At 34.0% G+C, this 23,297-nt stretch overlaps 3 protein-coding genes across 4 annotated transcripts; 1 reads left to right on the top strand and 2 right to left on the bottom strand.

The window, feature by feature from the left end:
• Positions 1-2,260: 2,260 nt before the first annotated feature.
• On the bottom strand, positions 2,261-3,853 carry LOC149943208 (uncharacterized). The gene is made up of 4 exons (XM_090179584.1): positions 3,529-3,853; positions 3,353-3,467; positions 3,035-3,295; positions 2,261-2,264 (listed from the first exon to the last, which is right to left on the bottom strand). The coding sequence occupies exons 1-4, from the start codon at positions 3,851-3,853 to the stop codon at positions 2,261-2,263; spliced, it is 705 nt and encodes a 234-aa protein (XP_090035710.1).
• Positions 3,854-9,383: 5,530 nt separating this feature from the next.
• LOC149943207 (death-associated inhibitor of apoptosis 2-like) lies at positions 9,384-10,284 on the bottom strand. 2 transcript variants are annotated; one of them, XM_090179633.1, is made up of 2 exons: positions 10,033-10,284; positions 9,384-9,833 (listed from the first exon to the last, which is right to left on the bottom strand). In XM_090179633.1, the coding sequence occupies exon 2, from the start codon at positions 9,824-9,826 to the stop codon at positions 9,440-9,442; it is 387 nt and encodes a 128-aa protein (XP_090035759.1). In that variant the 5' UTR covers positions 9,827-9,833; positions 10,033-10,284; the 3' UTR covers positions 9,384-9,439. The 2 variants fall into 2 exon arrangements, with proteins under 2 accessions (XP_090035759.1, XP_090035760.1); XM_090179634.1 differs by having other exon boundaries at positions 9,384-9,828.
• An 11,656-nt stretch (positions 10,285-21,940) lies between these two features.
• Positions 21,941-22,576, top strand: LOC149943206 (death-associated inhibitor of apoptosis 2-like). The gene is made up of 2 exons (XM_090179723.1): positions 21,941-21,963; positions 22,164-22,576. The coding sequence occupies exon 2, from the start codon at positions 22,171-22,173 to the stop codon at positions 22,555-22,557; it is 387 nt and encodes a 128-aa protein (XP_090035849.1). The 5' UTR covers positions 21,941-21,963; positions 22,164-22,170; the 3' UTR covers positions 22,558-22,576.
• The last annotated feature ends 721 nt before the right edge of the window (positions 22,577-23,297 follow it).

The raw sequence follows: 23,297 nt of genomic DNA, 5'->3' as shown, positions 1-23,297 counted from the left end.
ATTCCCAATCGTTTAATTCAATTTAGGATTGTTTTCTGTAGTTTTTAAAATGCCTCGAAAAAAAAACAGAAGCCCAGTTGGCTCTTTTGGCTTTAAAGCCAAAAAATAAAAGTACTCAAATCAATTTCTAAATTAAAGAAAGTCGTGCTGTTGCTTTACAAACAATGATGGAAGTGCCAAAACCAATTACTTTAGAAATGTGCATTAAAACTGAAACTTTTAAAGTTAATACATTCTTCACAACTGTTGGTGTCGGAAGTCAAGCTCCAGCTAGCAAAGACGGAGAAACTCAAAGTGAAACCAATGGAAATGATATTGCTTCACAAACTGAAAAGCATGCGAATGTTTCAGAAACCCAAACTGAGATATTTGGTAATTATGTACCACCAGACAAATGGGATGAAATAAACAAGTTGATGATTGGTGGAACGTTTCAACGGAAACGAAAGCTTGCTGATAAACAACCGTATACAAGTGACGTCGTAAACACAAAACCATGTATTCCTCTTGCCCAAATGGTAACAATGGAGGTGTGTGATGATAATTAACGTAACGAGTCAGTGGAAGCAATTAGTCCAAAAAGATTTGCAACTTTGAAAGATCAACAAGACCGACCTTTAACACCAGGACCATTATCAACTTAAGAGTTTTTTTCCATACTCTTAAAAGAAGTAAAAATATTTTATATAAATCTCCAAACTAGATTATTTTATTAATTCTCGTAATTTTTTTCTTATCATAATTTCTTAGCTGACTGTTGTCTTACACGAATGACAAATTTCAATGGTGAAGAAGAACAAGTTGTAGTTACAAGGCCAAATGGATTGATAGCAGTTTCGAGTTATTATGATTCTCCAATCAAATTAATATTTTCCTCAAATGGGAAAGTTTATATTTCAATCTTGTTCAAAACCATCACCGAGTATGACTACTTTGATTTCGAGACAAAACTGTTACATTTAGATGTTGTTGAAATGGCTCTAAACGAGTTAGGTCTAGATCATGTGTTTTGTCCAGGATTATCAAAGGTACCAGTCAATTTAGACCAGTCAGTGTATTATAAAAAGCAACTACAGTATAAACTTTTCCACTATTTTTTACTATTTTGTTAACAGGACGAATTAGGAACAATACAGGACACTAAAAAACTTCAGAAGGTTTTTTTCGCATTTGAACGTGTTCAATCTAAAGAGTGTTTGGCTTGGTTCACTCCCATGTAACATATTGTTTTTATTAGCCTTATCTAAATATTGATAACGAACAGGTAAGAAAACAACTAGCGGTATAAGCGCATATATAAACACTTGTATACTAATATTGAAGACAGAATGACTTAATAAAGACTATGAGTTAAACCTGCTCCATGCGTCTCAATGAACTTCACAACATCCCCCATCTAATGTGTCTAAAGAAAAACTTTCGAATAGGATGTATCAATGTCCAGAATGTCGAGCTCTAAAATGGTAAGACTTTATTCAGTGGCAGCGCTTGGAATTTGATACTTTTTATGAATTATGGGCCCCTCTATACAAATTGCTAAAACTCTAAAAATGGAACGGGCCCCTAAGTGAAATGAAAAGTAGGTTATAGCCTGAATATCCTACCCCTGGCGCCGCCACTCTTTAATGCCATTTTTAAACCAAGGATAATAAATTGAAGCATTTTTTTAACACTGAAGGTATATAAAAGACCGAATTAAGAAGAAAAATGGAGAAACCCCAAGAAGAAAATGGAGAAGACAAGCTGTGGATTCTAAATGCCGAATCAGCGTTCTCACTCCCAAATCCAAGAACAAGCGAATCCTCCAAAACAAGCGCAATAGGTTCAAGCTAACCCAAAAAATAACACAGCTTGAAAATAAATTAAAAGAAACAAGTCTCGAGCTAAGTGAAAATCAGGACCAGAATCTAACAGAAGTTGTAAATGAAACAAACTTAAAAGGACAGAAAGACTTGGAGATAATTTTTAAGGAAGCAATGAAAACGAATAAACTTGTAGGATTGGCTTTGAAAATGGCTTGGGAGATGAACAGTAAGAGAGATCCCGATAACGACTTTCTCAAAAATAAAAAAAAATGCAACAAAGGCTCTAATGGAAATAGATGGAGTCCGCTAACCTACAGAATAGCGTTAGCTGTATTCTCCCGCTCTCCTGCTGCCTATGAAGCACTGGCCTCATTTGATGTTTTAAAATTTCCTAGTGCCCATACTTTGCGTGATAAAATCCGAGGAATTCCGAGTAAAAGCGGTCTGGACTTTGTTTATCTGCAAAAAGAGTCCGAAAGATTTGATAAGTTTTTAATAGACCATCCTGGATACTCTAACACTGCAAACGAGGGAGCCCTTATTTTCGACGAAGTGAAGATAATTGGAAAAATGATGGGGAATTCAAAAAATGGGGAATTTATTGGATGTGCAGTGGATTCATCCAATTTCTCTTCTTTGGAAGATATTTTTAAATGCAAAACTGCTTCAGAATTGCTTGAAGCTGAGTACGTTCTGCAATTTTTATGGCGCTGTACTGCCGCAAAGTTTGACGTCATTGGTCCATATTTCATGTTAGCAAAGACAGTGTCACATGCTGAAATTTCAAGTTGCACAATGAAGCAGTGGCGCCGATCGCTTTTTTCCCAATGGGGGCCGAAGCTCACTAATAAACTTGGAATGAGGCTGCTGGTAACACTTTCTTGCTACGGATGCTTAAAAGTAAATGGCCTTTAATATCAGCGGTTTTACCAATGGGGGGCACAATCGTAATTTAAAAAATACCCTCAATTATAAAGTTTTGTATTTAATGACTATCATATTAGTTAATGCTTATCACATAATTCATATAAACAATATCATCTTAGATAATAAAATATTAGGAACATTTTAAAAATCACATAGCGCTTACTCAATATTGCTCCCAACAACATGCCAACTAATACTGTTTTATATTTAAAAAAAAACCCTAAGCCTTAGTTTAAAAATTAAAACTAATATTCAAAATCTTCCATAATTTTCTTTCGAATTTTTCTTCCTTTTTTTGATACGGAAATTGTTGAAAGCGTGATGTTGATGTTTGAATTTCCGGTGTAACAGGGGAGGTTTCCGCAAAAATGTCAGCAGTTTTATTTTTCTTCTTAGAGGGCTGTTTTTTCTCTGATACCTTCCTTCTCTTTGGGGCCTTGCTTTTTAAAAATTTCTCAGTCTTTTTACCTTTTTTAGGTTTCATTCCGTACAGCATGCATCGTAATGTTTGGCCACCAACTCCTCTCTTCCCCCGTCTTTCATTTCTTCTCCTAGCAGCAGCTCTAACCAAATCCGCTATTTTAGCGTGCATTAATTTTATTTCAAAAATTATGCGATACCTCTCCAAGTCGTTTTCTTCAAATCCATATTTAAGGATAGAAGGTATATCCTTAACAGCTGTATGAAAAAGTCCTTTTAAGCACTTGGTATTTCTAACCAAAGCGGTTGTTTCTTCTGCAATGAAAAAATATTTTAGAAATCAATTATTTAAGGTTAAAAGAAAGTGATAACTTACTTATGGCATTTGCAGCTTGTGGGCCAAACCTCCATTTGCGAAATCCGTCGACAATGATCTTGCAAATGTAATTTACATATGGGATTAACTTACTGTCCGCAATAAATAATCTACCTTTGTTTATGGCTTCGAAAGCTGGTGGTATATTGTTTTTCACAAGATCTTGGTTGTGGAGCGAAAGACTAATTGTGTACATTAAAGGTGCTTCGTCCCTTTGTTTAGTGGTTAATGGTTTTTTACCCTGTTTCAGCCTCTTTATAATTTGCAAACCCTTTTTGTTGATTGACCAAATTTCAACCATAGCTCCCCCAACTACTCTATTCATGCGTTGCCTACGTTATTATAAAGGCCCGTGCACGCTAGATTTTTTTTCTATTTATTTCTGAAATTTTAGCTTGCCAAATCTTACCGCTACGATCTTTCCTAGCTGGACTCGAGTCACAATAATAAATATGGCGGTGCGAATGGCAGCCTTATCAAAATTATCTTTGGAAAAATGCTCTGAACATATTCTAGCATGTTTGGGATTAACTTTCTATTTGGGGTTTTTATGTAAAAAGCATTTGAAACCAATCAAATTCAAATTGGGACCGTATTTGCACCAATTCGGATATGTTAGAGGCCAATTAGGGAACACTTGGAGAACAAATTTACAATTGGTACCAATCTGACCTCAATTGAAACCAACTGGTTATAATGAAAATTCCAATTGGAGTATGCGCAACACAATTGGAACTAATTCGATATGAAAAGGTCCCCAATTGGAGTAATAATGACCAATAGACTCATTTAAACCATTTCATACTTTTGCCTCAAATAGTATCCCAATTGAGACCAACAACCCGGAGGTTGGATCCAATCCCTTACGAAAAAATTAGGTGGTACCATTACATTACCTAGTGGTTCCATTTGGTTTCCTGGTGGTATCTAATGGGGACCATATGGGACAACTATTAATTCAATGGGGTCTATGGTGTTCTAATGGGCACCATTGGTACCATTTGGAAATCAAATGGGCTCCAATGGTTCTTGATGGAAGTCAACAGGCTCCGAATGGTTCCTGATGGAAGTTTTGAGGCTCAGAATGGTTTCTGATGGAAATTTCCAGACTGCGAATGGTATCAGTTAAAGTTTGTTTTTAAACCAAATGGGTTCTAATGGTTTCAATTGGAACTCAATGGGCTCCTACTGCGACTGGGTTTTTCTTTAGGGTACCATTTGGAAACCTAATGGGCTCTAATCTTTGATTTAAATCACCTATTATATTTCTATGTAATTTTAATTGTCAATTTAGTGAAAATGCTAGCTACAGCCCTGGGTTAGTGATAGCCCACTGCCACACTTTTTCAGACATAATTGCTGCCAGTAAAATTAATTTATCCAATAAATACCAAACTTGTTTTTTTTTCTATTATAGTCTCCTCAGAATTGCTTTATAATCCAACTAAACTGACTGTAATCAAATTAAATAAAATTTATCTTTACTATTTCCATGCAAATTCACCCGTCTTAAAGGTAAATGCAAACCGATCGAATGCTCTCCCTAATTACATTTCTTGAATTGTCACAGTCATATTCATTACTGTAAACTGTAAACATATAATCTTATCGGCAAAGTGTGACTCCGTTCAATAACCACCTAACTATGATGTCATCATTATAGTTGTGGTTCATTCAATACACTATGTAACGTTTAATTCCTGTGTGAGTACCAAAACCACGTATTATGAAAAACGTGTTTTTTAATCTTAAAATGGGGTGTTACGACACGTGTACAAATCGCGTAATTGTGTTAACAAACGGGTTTGCTGATATAACACCTATTTGAACCACTGTAAAAATGCCATTGAAACCATTATCAACCTCCAATTGGAACCACTATCGACCTCCAATTGGAACCACTATCGACCTCCAATTGGAACCACTATAAACCTCCAATTGGAACCAATTTAAACCTCTACAACACAATTGGAAAATCTAAATATCAAATTTAAAAAAAACAATTGGAAAAATGAAATATCCCATTTAGAACCAATAAGCAAAACCAATAAACTCTACAATTGGAAAATCAAAAAATCCCATTTAAATACAATAAACAAAACCAATTGGAAATAAATAAATTCTACAATTGGAAAAACAAAATATCTCATTCAAAACCAATAACAAACCAATTTAATCCATCAACAATACCAATGTGGAAACAAACGGGAATGGTCCAAAAATACAAGTGGAACCAACTAATCGTTACCAATTATGTGTAAAAAACAAATGGTTTTTATTGATTTTTTTTGTTAGCGACACCTTTCGCATATTTCTAACCAAATAGCTCTTATTTTTTCATCAGCAGGAAATCTATGCGATGATACTTCTGAATTTCCTTTGAAATAATTTGTACAGCCAAATACAGCACATTTTTTGATAAGGCATAGCTATAAAAACATTTAATCCAATATAAAGGCAATTAAAACTAAAATCTTAAATCTAAACCATGCTTTCTTAATAGAAAGTGGTTTTATTTAGACATACAAATGTAAAATTTTCATAGCCATGCATGATCATATTTATTTATTGAAGTATATTTGTATAATTATATAATTAACATATTTTACCGTCATCTATTATTTCAAAATAATATCACAGTATTATCACAATAATTATCCTTTCCATAGCAGTTTAAAACAGATGAGTGGTGCTTGCAGCTTGTCGCTTAATTCAAAACAAGGCTTAATAAGGTAAACAACATCGTAGGCTAATGCTGCTTGTAAAAACCTTGGTAGTGTAGGGGCGTACGGCAAGTGACAGACAGTTTAAAATTGAACCTATAGAAAATAAATTTGGAAATAAATTTTGTGACTTAGAATACAATAACTATTAAATAAATTCTTACCCATAAATTAATGAAGCTGAAATAGAACAGCCACTGAGCCACGTGGTTCGACGAAAGTTGTAGATGAGAGCCCAATCGACTAGGCTCAACCGGCCCGCGTAAGCTTCAGCTAATAACGCCCAATCAAATCAAATAAAATATTTCCCCATTTGCTCTACTATCTCTTTTAAAACTAAAAAAAACCATAAAAATCAACCAAACTCTCAAAAACGTAAATCAAATATAAATACTTTTCTATTAGTAAAATAAATCTCATCAAGCAAATAAAATTTTGTGATTTTGTCATATATTTAGCCAAATTGGGCGGCTGAAACGTAATATGAAAGCACGGCAGATATTTTCAGGTTTTATTTGTTGGCGCTTGCGCAGTTGCTTTAACCAATGCCTCTGCACGCAGCGTCTTGTTTCGTTTATCTCACCAGCGACTAGGGGAACACGGCTATCTTTCCCCCTTTTCGTGTGGCTTTGGAAATCTCCTTTCCCGCCGTTCTTATAAGAGCCAACCTCTTAGTACGTTTGCGTGCTTTTAGGAACCTTGCCTTAGGACTAGCTTGGGATGTAATTAAAGTTTTCTTAAGTTATTTAAAGAATTGAATTCGAAGGATAAAGAAAAAGAAAGTTAATAATCCATTATTTTCAATAATATAAATGGTTTTAGTATAAAATGTAATAGATATTTTGATAGAAATGAAAAAAGTGAAGCCTAATTTAGCTTGGAAATTTATATAACCTTATTTAATATTCGAACATGGTTGCCTGCTCCGTACCAAATTGTAATGAGAGTGAAAAGAAAACAAGTTGGCAAGCCAAAATATACCTCTCCTCGGAAGAATTGTCCCTAGTTGTATTAATTTGGTGAGATGACCCTTAAAGATATATCTCCACAATTCAGAGTTATTTACTAAAAACGTAATTCCGGTTCAATCCCGCCCGGTATAAAATTTTAATTAAAATTAAAATAATTGAGACGAATAATTTTTCTCGCTTACTTGCCGCATCTTTAACGCTCATTTTATTTCAACACTCGCCCTTGATGAAGATACCATACCGCATGAAAAAGACCAATGCCGTCCAATTTCCAATATCATATAATGACTCGCACACCCAGGAAATCAATGACTGCATTAGGAATCGTAGATATTCAAATATCCACACCAAATGTATTAACAAAAAGCAAAAACCTTACCATTAACAAAGCACAGAGAGCCACTTGACTAAACGACAGCTCGTATAGTAATAAACGTTAAATAAACGCCTTTATTTTAGTCGATAAGAAAACCCGTAAATAAATAACAAAAAAACTAACAAAGTGGACCACCCACAGGCTCTACCCTTTAATCCTCTTATCTCTGCTGACTGCGCTAAAACAAGATTTGACCCTAAAAATTTCATACGTAAAAAATGTAGACTTTAAAAACCATTAATATACTCTTCCGCTAAGCTGAGTTTATAATTTTCAAAGAAGCGTAACATATATCCGTGGTTCTGTGGTAGATCATGTGCCTGTCATGCAGGAAGGCTCGGGTTCAAAACCTGGGCGGCGCATCCGTTTTTAATCAACAGAGTAGACAGTACATTAGAATATCTTCGATGCAATAATTTAAATTGAACACGAAATTTCGTTCTATTTTAATAATAATTTCAATTTCAATTAAACCAAAATTTCGTACTATTAAATACGCTTCCGATAAAGCTGAAGGTCTAATTTTCAATGAAATGTAACAAGTGTCGGTTTAACTCTTTTCTTGACCGAAGACCGAACATACTAATTAAAACCGCAGAGTTACCTCATAACTTTTGACCGATACCAGGACCCCGTCCTCTAGTAGTTCGTCTGACAGCCAAGAACTAAGACAGACTTAATCTTCTAAATTGACGGCAACGGCCTTATATACCTTTATTTCGTGTTGTTTTTTGACCCCTCGAGATATGACTGAAGTTCGAAAAATTGAAGAGATTATATTTTTTACCCGGTTTGATTGATAGTTCTCCACACGGTGGCGCTATATTATTACTTTTATATAGTTTCCGCGGGAGTTTTGAATCATTATCCTTTTTCAAAGCGTTATTAAAAGGTAAAAAACCCGCCTTATCATAATGGTTTCTTTATTTTTTATTTTCCTAAAGGAAGTCAATGACTCGGCGGTAAACTATCTGCATTGTAACGATGCGACCCGATTTCAATTCCTGAACACGATCAAATAAATTAAAATACTCAGATATTTAATTAAATATAATATTAATATAATTTATTAATATTTAATTAAATATAAGATTAATATAATTTATAAATATTTAATTAAATATAAGATTAATATAATTTATAAATATTTAAAATGATGTAGAATAAATTACAGTACCTAACGTTATAACTTTGTAAAGGACATTCGCCAAAGCTGTTTTTTTGAAAAACACCGTAATTTAACAGGCGTTGGTGGCTAGAGAGGGGGGTGTCCCGCCGGTGATTGAGAATTTCATTCTCAATCACCGGAAGGACACAAAGCTGTAGCTTGGCTCCCGCCGTTCACCCGCGCCTCTCCCGTTCCTCCCGCCGTTCACCCGCGCCTTTCCTCCTTTAATCACCAGAATTTCTAATCACCAGATTCTCCCGTTCACGGGTTGCTTTCCCCCAACCCCCATTCACTGGATACTTTATCTCTCGTTCACCAGCTCCTTTCCCCCATGCTTTCATCCCTTCTAATCACCAGTTGCTTTCCCCCATCCCCATTCTCCAGAATTTGTTTTCCTCGTGCAGATATCTGGAGATTAGATTTTTACCCGTTTGCTTATCGCTTCCGAGCCCTTTTAATTTCTAGGGTATAAGCAATAATAACAAGTTATTTTCAATTTAATTAATTTTTTATTTTATTTTAGAACTTTGTTTACATGTTAGTAGGTACTATCAGATATTCCATTAGATGGTTATCTTGTACATTACACAATTAAAACAAATTAAAGTAGTTAAGTTTACAGGCATTTAAATAGGGTGCAACGATCTCCTGCAACTTAATTTAATTAAAAGTTCTAACTCACGTATTTGTAGTGTTTAGCAGCAGTATCGTCTGACATACAGTCACAAACGTCATCTTCTTCTTCTTCAGGTACAGGTGAGAAGCTTTTGTCAGAGACCGTAGTTGCTTTTGGCGTCGGGGGAATGTCCCATTCTAGCGAAAGGTACTTTTTTCCCGATGGTGAATTATCCCTAGCCGGACAGTTTGGAAAGCATCTGGCGTGTTCAAGTTCTGGTACGTCTCCTGATTTCCATCCTTCTAAGATTCCATGGCATTTGTAACATCGTACTTCATCGCCCCGCTGAATATAGTAGAATCCAGCCTTCGCTAGTTGCTCCTTAGTGACGTGCGGATTTTTCCAGTGACGAAACGTTTCAAGTCGATACACTTCAATGTCCATAGCTGATCTAGACCAAATACGTTCTATAGTTTCAAATGATACATTCTCTAAGCCTACATTTACCCCTAAGTCTACTAAACCTAATTTTATCAATATGGTTAAATTTCTACGCTAAAATTCTCAATATAAACGCTTTTTTCAATATGCAAATTGTTTTAAATATGTCTAAAAATATAGTCTATTACAAAGAAAAAATAGTTACTTACTTTACGGGTAGAAATCCTTTGTCAAGCTGTAGAAAAGACTGAGCGATCCGTCAGCAGGTCTTTACTCGTCAATGTGCCGTAGAGAAATGACGCACGGAAGATTAATTTATTCCTATCTTGTTGAGAATAATTCATCACGTGATCTAAACTTCAAATAACCCTCAAATTCTATTGGCTGTCTCTCTCTGACAGTTTAAACTGCCTCTAATGATTGACGGCACATATTAACCCACTTGAGTATTTGGAAAAAACCCTTTGCTTCTCGAAGGAGAGTTTTGGAAATACCACGTTGACGATATCAAAATCGAGCTCTCACTTGAAAATGTTTACGGAAAACAATCCTCTTGGAAAATTGAGTTACGTAGAAGATTGCTAAAAAATGGCTAAGTGTTAAGTTTTTTTCAATAATGAGTCTTATTTTTTACATTTTAAAGTATTTATTAAGAGTGAAAAATCCTATGACTACACTGACGGCATATCTTAAGTACCGGTGGAAAAAAATCCAGTGCTCAAAGTTCAGTTATCTTATTAAACGTGCGCGTGCACAGAAAAATGAACGAGTCACGTGATAGTAACTTAATTTCTACGCTAATCTTACCCCTACTAGACCTAATTTCTGTCTAATACATTTCCAATATATATATATAAAAGAATGCCTAAAAATTTCATTTTAAATATAATAAAATAGCCTAGCTGATTATTATTATTATTATTATAACTTACTTTTCAGCGTGACCTTCAATGACTATTCCCAATGCTAAGACTCTTTATTGAGATAACTAAGAATTGATTCCCATGACTACCCTGACGGCATATCTTAAGTACCAGTGGAAAAAAAAATCCATTGCTCAAAGTTCAGTTATCTTATTAATCGGGTGCGCGCGCACAGAAAATGAAAGTCACGTGAGAATCGGTACGTCACTGAAAATAGGGGGAAGTGTCATCACTAGAGTTCTTTTTATCAATATATTTAATTAAGGATTATTTCAAAGTTTAGATGGCGCCATGGTTCTCAAAGCAGTGATATTAAAAGATCTCAACGGGTGGAATTGGAGAAACGCTAAAAATATTCTCGACATATTCATTCTCCCTGAGTATAAATAAATAAATAAATAAATAAATACATTCTTGGCGTAGTAGTAGGATTTTAAGAAAAAAATTAAATACGGAAAATCAATTATTTTATTTTAAAGGTTTTGTGATTTCCCACCAAACAATTTCAACATCTTCAATGTAGGCTGAAGATGCTTCGTTTTATTCAGCGTTGGGTAAATCGCCGTGTAAAAAAGCATCTAGCATTGCATTAACTTTTTCCTCCTCCTCGTCCGAGACCCCTACAATACGTCTCTCGATCTATAAAGTAAAGAAATCAAAATAAGCTAAACGATAATCCATACCTTCTATTCACTAGTTCAATTTATCACTGTCTCATATATCTACTATCGTACATACATACATACATACATACACTAACTTACTAACGCTTTAAAGTTAATCGAATAATAATAATAATTAGATCAAAACAAATTTCAAGCTTACGTTAATATATTCCCTCGAGTGAGGGCCCAATCTTTGAAAAATCTTCTCAATGACGACATGGGTAGCTAGATGGGCGTCGATGTAACCTTCGTCCTCTTGCAGGTTCAATTCACGTAAATACCAGTTTTTATATTTTCTTAACATTATTTCTAACGTTCTAAACGAAAATTGTTTTTCGGTTGGCATATCCGGCTTAAAAGAAAACCTAAGAACAGCTTTAGTTACACGCATATCCACGTTATTTTCCATAGCTAATATTTAGCCCTTAAACTTGCTCGTAATTACGAAGAATGTAAAAATATAGAATGTTCGCTCCTATAATTATACCAAATCAGAAATCACTTGAAATAATAACTTCATTTGGTACTTAAAAACGGTGAGATGAAGGGAGAGGTAGGAGGAGGGGTTTGGTAATTTATAAATTTTTATAATCAAATGTACCATAGCAAAAGTATATAAATAATACAAGAAGTGTACTAATTAGAATTTTCGCTCGCCAGGTAATTTCGTTTGATTTCCGTTTCGCACGGACGCAGATAACATGGTAACGCGACTACAGCGAACCGATAAAGCTAATTAATAAAATATTGTCAACCATTTGAAATTAGAAATGTTAAAATAAAACTTTTACAGATAAATCTAATTTATAAAATATTGCCAATTGAGGGTTTGCAAGTTAGTTTGATTATAGGTTTTGAGTGTTAGAAAAAACTGCGTTTCGCTACATTACACGGTGCGTTTAAGAGGTTAGAGGTTAGAGGGAGAGCAAAGACTATTTATACGCTTCGCTTCGCTTAGATACGCATATGCTTTGTTGACCTCTACAAGAGTTACAGACCTAGACCAATCAACATTTTCTGTAGACTTTCGGTTAAAGGCTGAAAATAAGATAGAAGACTTAATCAATATGTTTGGTGAAATATATTTTTCTCTGGAAGTTTGTGTAAATATGACTCAATTTTCATGATGACTATCAATTAGTTTCAACTTCCACATTAACAACCAAGGCTTCAACTTCTTTATAGATATTACTTAGAAATAACGCTAAATACAGGGTTAAATTCAATTCAAAATAAAAGACCATGACAATAAAAAAAAATATAAATCGCGAAGAAAATGAAGTAACGCGACTTCTAAAATTTGTATAAAATGTTTAAACCCTCTGAAAACGTGAAAATTCATATAGGACAAAACCCAAATACATGTTTACTGAGCTTAGCACTCTACTTTTTCAATCCTCTATTCTCAATGGTGACCTCTATTTTTACCATCGTCTGCTTCGTAAACTTTATGGATGCATTGGGAGGGCTCAAATTAAGCTAAGGGGTACACTTCTTGTTTAATTTATATACTTCTAACCATATTAAAGTATCAATTTTAATTAAAGGAATTCAACTTAAGTGTTGTTTTGCTATCTGAAATTCGATAACAAAGAAGGTAGTACAGGGGTACTTAAGTTGATTTTAATATTTTTTTAGAAATAACTTAAGTATACAGCGAAATAATCATTAGTGGTATCTAATTTTTTTTAAGTGCCCCACATACTTCTCATCTCGTATAAAAGGGGGTCATTTTTGTACTATAAAACCATTCCATTCCTGAAATCCGCTACAGGAAAATCTGCAAAGGGATAAAAAACAATATATATATATATATATATATATATATATATATATTTCGCGTAACGTCGACAGGCGGAGAGTTTAATTGGATTCTGCAACCATTTAGTCAAAAGTTGGGATACACTTCTTGTTTAATTTATATACTTCTATCCATATTAAAGTATCAATTTTAATAAAAGGAATTCAACTTAAGTGTTGTTTTGCTATCTGAAATTCGAAAACAAAGAAGGTAGTACAGGGGTACTTAAGTTGATTTTAATATTTTTTTAGAAATAACTTAAGTATAATCATTAGTGGTATTTAATTTTTTTTAAGTGCCCACATACTTCTCATCTCGTATAAAAGAGGGTCATTTTTGTACTATAAAACCATTCCATTCCTGAAATCCGCTACAGGAAAATCTGCAAAGGGATAAAAAACAATATATATATATATATATATATAGCTTAAATCAAATAAATAAATAAATATATTCTTTATGGATTATAAGTTCGCGAAAGGTGTGTATTATATTTAATTTCTTACATTTCGTATCATTATTTAATGATTTTTTATTTTTAAAAAAGTATGTCTTACTCTGAAGTCACACTCTGGTTTTGGAGTTACAGCTTCAATTTTTGATGGTGCCCCAGCCGTGTACTTAACAAACGGTGTCAATAGTATCGTTGTCTCAATTCAATCTTGGGATTGTCTTACTGAAAAATGGTCCTATGTCATTGACGCTCTGGGGTCACAAACAGGAATACGAATTACTCTACCAACGCCTACTATTGAGCTGTATTCGGATTGCTGTTACAACCATTACTTTCGCGTAACGTCGACAGGCGGAGAGTTTAATTGGATTCTGCAACCATTTAGTCAAAAGTATTTGCTAGATGAAATGTGTTTAACTGGGAGTTTGACGCTTAGCGTACCCCAGGTAATTGCGTTCGATCAGTGTAAACCCAGAATTGATGAGCAACTTTCCGTACTTCGGCAAAATCAATCATCCATCACCACAATGTATGAAGTTCTCGAACAAAAATTCAGAACTTTCTATAGTGTTTTCAAACCTTTGGAGAGGAGAGAGAATCCCTGTGGCTTTTTAGAACTATACAGTGGATTCCGTCTCTCAAACGACTATTCTAAGCCTTTGGAAAACCTCTTTTTAGAAAAATTCTGTGGGAATTGCCCCTTTGAAATATATTCTCTAATGAATTATTGTTTGAACGATATAAAACATTTACAATTACTGTTGGGAGACATACTGTAATTTTCTAAACAATAAACAAATACGAACCATTTTCATGTTTTATTATTATTAGGAATATGGATGAAAAAAAACACACATTAAATATTTATTTCAAATATCTGTAGAACCGAAGCCTCTCGATCCTCTTTCTGTATCTTCTTCAATTTGCTAATACAAACCAAAACAGGAAAATTGAAATAATAATAATAATTTTGGAGGGTGGAACATATCAATTTAACTCACATGGCATTCCATAGGAACTGGTATCGAAATACATTCGCAGATAAGTTGAGCTATTCGATCGCCTCTGAAGATTTTAAATGCGTTTTTCCCGTGATTAATCAAGACAACTCCTATTGTACCAGTGTAATCTTTATCTATCACACCTGCTAAAACATCAATACCATGTTTTACTGAAAGACCCGAACGAGGGGCTAGAAATAAATAAATAAATATAAAACATGGTATTCGTTAAATAAATATATATATATATATATATATATATATATATATATATATATATATATAATATTACCAATACGTCCGTAGCAGAAATCAGGTATAACTACACTTAAATCAGTATTTATTAGCTCTCTTGCCATGGGGGCTACAACATAGTTATATGCACTACATAAATCAAGACCTGCAGAGCCAGGTGTTTCTCGAGTAGGCGCGCATGCATATTTCGTTAATCTTACGAATTTCAGAATTTGCTGAGGAATTTCCATTATGGATAAATATTAAAGACAAATATTAAAAGATTAAGCTAAGCAATTTACGAGCGACGTCCTAGCGTACTTGTAATTAAGAAAGTAAGTACTTAGTTTTACGATTTTGCTTAAAACTATGATTTTAAATCGATAAAGTGAAACACGTAAAGTGTCCCTGACCAAAATTGTTTCGCAAACATCTGTACCGTTTAATAAGATACGAGTATGATAACGATTTCTAGAGCCCTATGTTCGATAATGATTCATTAGGAAAATTTGAATATAGTTTAAATTTTTAATTACTTATTTTTGGGTTGACTACCAATTTGGAGGACTACTGTTTTGATTTTGATATAACTAAATTTGATTGGTTTTCGAAAAGTTTTCTCTTCCACCCCCCTCACCCCCCTTCGAGTATAAAAAGGGTAAACAGAAAAATTGAGAGATAGTATTAAGAAAACAGCCAATTCGTTCGGAATCGGCTCGAGGGACTAAGCACGTAGAAATACCTCAATTGTAAATTCTAAACTTTGTATATATATATATTATATTCAATCATTCATTCTTACTAATTTTTTAGTAATGGATCCTATTTCCATAACTTTGGCCTCGGGAAATGAGTACGTCGGTACGACAACCGAATCTATGATTTGCTTTCACTGCGGCGAATGTACGGAAGAATTGGCAGTAAGAGGCGGAGGACTCTTCTTTTGCTGGGGTCGAGAGTGCGCGCATTATCAAATGGGAGTAATTTTTCGACATGGTAATGTCTATACCAAACACATCCCAGGGCATCTTATAAAGGAGTTCCCGCCCCATCTCCGCTGTACGTACTGTGGAAGAAGAGGGTCGAAGAGAAGCCGTCGACGGGAGGAGTGCTCAGCGTTCGATTTCATGGGATGCTGTCATTACCCTAAGCCTCCCAGAGACCGAACTGTAGTTCGTTTTATAAATAGATAAATAAATAAATAAAATTGCGAATAATTTACAAATAAATGTCTATTGACTTTTCTTCATCCTATAATATAAGTTTATTCCTAAATTTTTAAGCTTATTACAATAAGATTTCTTTAAGAGAGAGAGAGAAAAGAATTGCTTAAATTATTAAGTTAGGGTTATAAGTCAACATGATAACTTATATCCTGGGTATAATTTACTAAACTTTGACTTGATAAAGTAGGTAATATATGATTCCATCTAAGTATACAAAAAAAATGCTTCAATCTTTCAATAACTTTATTTAAATTACATTGATTGTGGAAAGGCATAATTTAAGTATGCGAAGGATATAATTTACTAAACTTCAATAACTTTTCGAAAACCAATCAAATTTAGTTATATCAAAATCAAAACAGTAGTCCTCCAAATTGGTAGTCAAACCAAAAAATAAGTAATTAAAAATTTAAACTATATTCAAATTTTCCTAATGAATCATTATCGAACATAGGGCTCTAGAAATCGTTATCATACTCGTATCTTATTAAACGGTACAGATGTTTGCGAAACAATTTTGGTCAGGGACACTTTACGTGTTTCACTTTATCGATTTAAAATCATAGTTTTAAGCAAAATCGTAAAACTAAGTACTTACTTTCTTAATTACAAGTACGCTAGGACGTCGCTCGTAAATTGCTTAGCTTAATCTTTTAATATTTGTCTTTAATATTTATCCATAATGGAAATTCCTCAGCAAATTCTGAAATTCGTAAGATTAACGAAATATGCATGCGCGCCTACTCGAGAAACACCTGGCTCTGCAGGTCTTGATTTATGTAGTGCATATAACTATGTTGTAGCCCCCATGGCAAGAGAGCTAATAAATACTGATTTAAGTGTAGTTATACCTGATTTCTGCTACGGACGTATTGGTAATATTATATATATATATATATATATATATATATATATATATATATATATATATATATATTTATTTAACGAATACCATGTTTTATATTTATTTATTTATTTCTAGCCCCTCGTTCGGGTCTTTCAGTAAAACATGGTATTGATGTTTTAGCAGGTGTGATAGATAAAGATTACACTGGTACAATAGGAGTTGTCTTGATTAATCACGGGAAAAACGCATTTAAAATCTTCAGAGGCGATCGAATAGCTCAACTTATCTGCGAATGTATTTCGATACCAGTTCCTATGGAATGCCATGTGAGTTAAATTGATATGTTCCACCCTCCAAAATTATTATTATTATTTCAATTTTCCTGTTTTGGTTTGTATTAGCAAATTGAAGAAGATACAGAAAGAGGATCGAGAGGCTTCGGTTCTACAGATATTTGAAATAAATATTTAATGTGTTTTTTTTCATCCATATTCCTAATAATAATAAAACATGAAAATGGTTCGTATTTGTTTATTGTTTAGAAAATTACAGTATGTCTCCCAACAGTAATTGTAAATGTTTTATATCGTTCAAACAATAATTCATTAGAGAATATATTTCAAAGGGGCAATTCCCACAGAATTTTTCTAAAAAGAGGTTTTCCAAAGGCTTAGAATAGTCGTTTGAGAGACGGAATCCACTGTATAGTTCTAAAAAGCCACAGGGATTCTCTCTCCTCTCCAAAGGTTTGAAAACACTATAGAAAGTTCTGAATTTTTGTTCGAGAACTTCATACATTGTGGTGATGGATGATTGATTTTGCCGAAGTACGGAAAGTTGCTCATCAATTCTGGGTTTACACTAATCGAACGCAATTACCTGGGGTACGCTAAGCGTCAAACTCCCAGTTAAACACATTTCATCTAGCAAATACTTTTGACTCAATGGTTGCAGAATCCAATTAAACTCTCCGCCTGTCGACGTTACGCGAAAGTAATGGTTGTAACAGCAATCCGAATACTGCTCAATAGTAGGCGTTGGTAGAGTAATTCGTATTCCTGTTTGTGACCCCAGAGCGTCAATGACATAGGACCATTTTTCAGTAAGACAATCCCAAGATTGAATTGAGACAACGATACTATTGACACCGTTTGTTAAGTACACGGCTGGGGCACCATCAAAAATTGAAGCTGTAACTCCAAAACCAGAGTGTGACTTCAGAGTAAGACATACTTTTTTAAAAATAAAAAATCATTAAATAATGATACGAAATGTAAGAAATTAAATATAATACACACCTTTCGCGAACTTATAATCCATAAAGAATATATTTATTTATTTATTTGATTTAAGCTATATATATATATATATATATATATTGTTTTTTATCCCTTTGCAGATTTTCCTGTAGCGGATTTCAGGAATGGAATGGTTTTATAGTACAAAAATGACCCTCTTTTATACGAGATGAGAAGTATGTGGGCACTTAAAAAAAATTAGATACCACTAATGACTATACTTAAGTTATTTCTAAAAAAATATTAAAATCAACTTAAGTACCCCTGTACTACCTTCTTTGTTTTCAAATTTCAGATAGCAAAACAACACTTAAGTTGAATTCCTTTTATTAAAATTGATACTTTAATATGGATAGAAGTATATAAATTAAACAAGAAGTGTATCCCAACTTTTGACTAAATGGTTGCAGAATCCAATTAAACTCTCCGCCTGTCGACGTTACGCGAAATATATATATATATATATATATATATATATATATATATATATATATATATATATATATATATATTGTTTTTTATCCCTTTGCAGATTTTCCTGTAGCGGATTTCAGGAATGGAATGGTTTTATAGTACAAAAATGACCCCCTTTTATACGAGATGAGAAGTATGTGGGGCACTTAAAAAAAATTAGATACCACTAATGATTATTTCGCTGTATACTTAAGTTATTTCTAAAAAAATATTAAAATCAACTTAAGTACCCCTGTACTACCTTCTTTGTTATCGAATTTCAGATAGCAAAACAACACTTAAGTTGAATTCCTTTAATTAAAATTGATACTTTAATATGGTTAGAAGTATATAAATTAAACAAGAAGTGTACCCCTTAGCTTAATTTGAGCCCTCCCAATGCATCCATAAAGTTTACGAAGCAGACGATGGTAAAAATAGAGGTCACCATTGAGAATAGAGGATTGAAAAAGTAGAGTGCTAAGCTCAGTAAACATGTATTTGGGTTTTGTCCTATATGAATTTTCACGTTTTCAGAGGGTTTAAACATTTTATACTAATTTTAGAAGTCGCGTTACTTCATTTTCTTCGCGATTTATATTTTTTTTTATTGTCATGGTCTTTTATTTTGAATTGAATTTAACCCTGTATTTAGCGTTATTTCTAAGTAATATCTATAAAGAAGTTGAAGCCTTGGTTGTTAATGTGGAAGTTGAAACTAATTGATAGTCATCATGAAAATTGAGTCATATTTACACAAACTTCCAGAGAAAAATATATTTCACCAAACATATTGATTAAGTCTTCTATCTTATTTTCAGCCTTTAACCGAAAGTCTACAGAAAATGTTGATTGGTCTAGGTCTGTAACTCTTGTAGAGGTCAACAAAGCATATGCGTATCTAAGCGAAGCGAAGCGTATAAATAGTCTTTGCTCTCCCTCTAACCTCTAACCTCTTAAACGCACCGTGTAATGTAGCGAAACGCAGTTTTTTCTAACACTCAAAACCTATAATCAAACTAACTTGCAAACCCTCAATTGGCAATATTTTATAAATTAGATTTATCTGTAAAAGTTTTATTTTAACATTTCTAATTTCAAATGGTTGACAATATTTTATTAATTAGCTTTATCGGTTCGCTGTAGTCGCGTTACCATGTTATCTGCGTCCGTGCGAAACGGAAATCAAACGAAATTACCTGGCGAGCGAAAATTCTAATTAGTACACTTCTTGTATTATTTATATACTTTTGCTATGGTACATTTGATTATAAAAATTTATAAATTACCAAACCCCTCCTCCTACCTCTCCCTTCATCTCACCGTTTTTAAGTACCAAATTAAGTTATTATTTCAAGTGATTTCTGATTTGGTATAAATATAGGAGCGAACATTCTATATTTTTACATTCTTCGTAATTACGAGCAAGTTTAAGGGCTAAATATTAGCTATGGAAAATAACGTGGATATGCGTGTAACTAAAGCTGTTCTTAGGTTTTCTTTTAAGCCGGATATGCCAACCGAAAAACAATTTTCGTTTAGAACGTTAGAAATAATGTTAAGAAAATATAAAAACTGGTATTTACGTGAATTGAACCTGCAAGAGGACGAAGGTTACATCGACGCCCATCTAGCTACCCATGTCGTCATTGAGAAGATTTTTCAAAGATTGGGCCCTCACTCGAGGGAATATATTAACGTAAGCTTGAAATTTGTTTTGATCTAATTATTATTATTATTCGATTAACTTTAAAGCGTTAGTAAGTTAGTGTATGTATGTATGTATGTATGTACGATAGTAGATATATGAGACAGTGATAAATTGAACTAGTGAATAGAAGGTATGGATTATCGTTTAGCTTATTTTGATTTCTTTACTTTATAGATCGAGAGACGTATTGTAGGGGTCTCGGACGAGGAGGAGGAAAAAGTTAATGCAATGCTAGATGCTTTTTTACACGGCGATTTACCCAACGCTGAATAAAACGAAGCATCTTCAGCCTACATTGAAGATGTTGAAATTGTTTGGTGGGAAATCACAAAACCTTTAAAATAAAATAATTGATTTTCCGTATTTAATTTTTTTCTTAAAATCCTACTACTACGCCAAGAATGTATTTATTTATTTATTTATTTATTTATACTCAGGGAGAATGAATATGTCGAGAATATTTTTAGCGTTTCTCCAATTCCACCCGTTGAGATCTTTTAATATCACTGCTTTGAGAACCATGGCGCCATCTAAACTTTGAAATAATCCTTAATTAAATATATTGATAAAAAGAACTCTAGTGATGACACTTCCCCCTATTTTCAGTGACGTACCGATTCTCACGTGACTTTCATTTTCTGTGCGCGCGCACCCGATTAATAAGATAACTGAACTTTGAGCAATGGATTTTTTTTTCCACTGGTACTTAAGATATGCCGTCAGGGTAGTCATGGGAATCAATTCTTAGTTATCTCAATAAAGAGTCTTAGCATTGGGAATAGTCATTGAAGGTCACGCTGAAAAGTAAGTTATAATAATAATAATAATAATCAGCTAGGCTATTTTATTATATTTAAAATGAAATTTTTAGGCATTCTTTTATATATATATATTGGAAATGTATTAGACAGAAATTAGGTCTAGTAGGGGTAAGATTAGCGTAGAAATTAAGTTACTATCACGTGACTCGTTCATTTTTCTGTGCACGCGCACGTTTAATAAGATAACTGAACTTTGAGCACTGGATTTTTTTCCACCGGTACTTAAGATATGCCGTCAGTGTAGTCATAGGATTTTTCACTCTTAATAAATACTTTAAAATGTAAAAAATAAGACTCATTATTGAAAAAAACTTAACACTTAGCCATTTTTTAGCAATCTTCTACGTAACTCAATTTTCCAAGAGGATTGTTTTCCGTAAACATTTTCAAGTGAGAGCTCGATTTTGATATCGTCAACGTGGTATTTCCAAAACTCTCCTTCGAGTAGCAAAGGGTTTTTTCCAAATACTCAAGTGGGTTAATATGTGCCGTCAATCATTAGAGGCAGTTTAAACTGTCAGAGAGAGACAGCCAATAGAATTTGAGGGTTATTTGAAGTTTAGATCACGTGATGAATTATTCTCAACAAGATAGGAATAAATTAATCTTCCGTGCGTCATTTCTCTACGGCACATTGACGAGTAAAGACCTGCTGACGGATCGCTCAGTCTTTGCTACAGCTTGACAAAGGATTTCTACCCGTAAAGTAAGTAACTATTTTTTCTTTGTAATAGACTATATTTTTAGACATATTTAAAACAATTTGCATATTGAAAAAAAGCGTTTATATTGAGAATTTTAGCGTAGAAATTTAACCATATTGATAAAATTAGGTTTAGTAGACTTAGGGGTAAATGTAGGCTTAGAGAATGTATCATTTGAAACTATAGAACGTATTTGGTCTAGATCAGCTATGGACATTGAAGTGTATCGACTTGAAACGTTTCGTCACTGGAAAAATCCGCACGTCACTAAGGAGCAACTAGCGAAGGCTGGATTCTACTATATTCAGCGGGGCGATGAAGTACGATGTTACAAATGCCATGGAATCTTAGAAGGATGGAAATCAGGAGACGTACCAGAACTTGAACACGCCAGATGCTTTCCAAACTGTCCGGCTAGGGATAATTCACCATCGGGAAAAAAGTACCTTTCGCTAGAATGGGACATTCCCCCGACGCCAAAAGCAACTACGGTCTCTGACAAAAGCTTCTCACCTGTACCTGAAGAAGAAGAAGATGACGTTTGTGACTGTATGTCAGACGATACTGCTGCTAAACACTACAAATACGTGAGTTAGAACTTTTAATTAAATTAAGTTGCAGGAGATCGTTGCACCCTATTTAAATGCCTGTAAACTTAACTACTTTAATTTGTTTTAATTGTGTAATGTACAAGATAACCATCTAATGGAATATCTGATAGTACCTACTAACATGTAAACAAAGTTCTAAAATAAAATAAAAAATTAATTAAATTGAAAATAACTTGTTATTATTGCTTATACCCTAGAAATTAAAAGGGCTCGGAAGCGATAAGCAAACGGGTAAAAATCTAATCTCCAGATATCTGCACGAGGAAAACAAATTCTGGAGAATGGGGATGGGGGAAAGCAACTGGTGATTAGAAGGGATGAAAGCAATGGGGGAAAGGAGCTGGTGAACGAGAGATAAAGTATCCAGTGAATGGGGGTTGGGGGAAAGCAACCCGTGAACGGGAGAATCTGGTGATTAGAAATTCTGGTGATTAAAGGAGGAAAGGCGCGGGTGAACGGCGGGTGAACGGGAGAGGCGCGGGTTAACGGCGGGAGCCAAGCTACAGCTTTGTGTCCTTCCGGTGATTGAGAATGAAACTCTCAATCACCGGCGGGACACCCCTTTCTCTGTGGCTGAGTGGTTAGAGTAAATCTCTTGCACAAGGCAGACCCGGGTTCGATTCCCGGCCGGCGCTAATTAATCGCAAATTGATACTAAGACGAATACCGTGTACAATTGGTGGAAACCCTGCCATTGGACGTTGAGAGGTTGCATAACACTCAGC

This window comes from Leiobunum rupestre, chromosome 6 (genome assembly GCF_980474605.1).
Source record: "Leiobunum rupestre chromosome 6, qqLeiRupe1.1.hap1, whole genome shotgun sequence".
Lineage (NCBI taxonomy): Eukaryota > Metazoa > Arthropoda > Arachnida > Opiliones > Sclerosomatidae > Leiobunum > Leiobunum rupestre.
Note: the sequence above shows the minus strand (reverse complement) of the source record. Positions and strands in the feature narration are given on the sequence as shown.

Excerpts from the sequence above, each read along its gene's own strand:
- LOC149943206 (XM_090179723.1), top strand. The coding sequence starts at position 22,171 with ATGGACATTGAAGTGTATCGACTTGAAACGTTTCGTCACTGGAAAAAT.
- LOC149943207 (XM_090179633.1), bottom strand. The coding sequence starts at position 9,826 with ATGGACATTGAAGTGTATCGACTTGAAACGTTTCGTCACTGGAAAAAT.
- LOC149943208 (XM_090179584.1), bottom strand. The coding sequence starts at position 3,853 with ATGAATAGAGTAGTTGGGGGAGCTATGGTTGAAATTTGGTCAATCAAC. Across the intron at positions 3,468-3,528 it reads ACAAGCTGCAAATGCCATAA|AAGAAACAACCGCTTTGGTT; the intron begins GTAAGTTATCAC and ends TTTTCATTGCAG. Across the intron at positions 3,296-3,352 it reads GAAGAAAACGACTTGGAGAG|AGCTGCTGCTAGGAGAAGAA; the intron begins GTATCGCATAAT and ends GGATTTGGTTAG.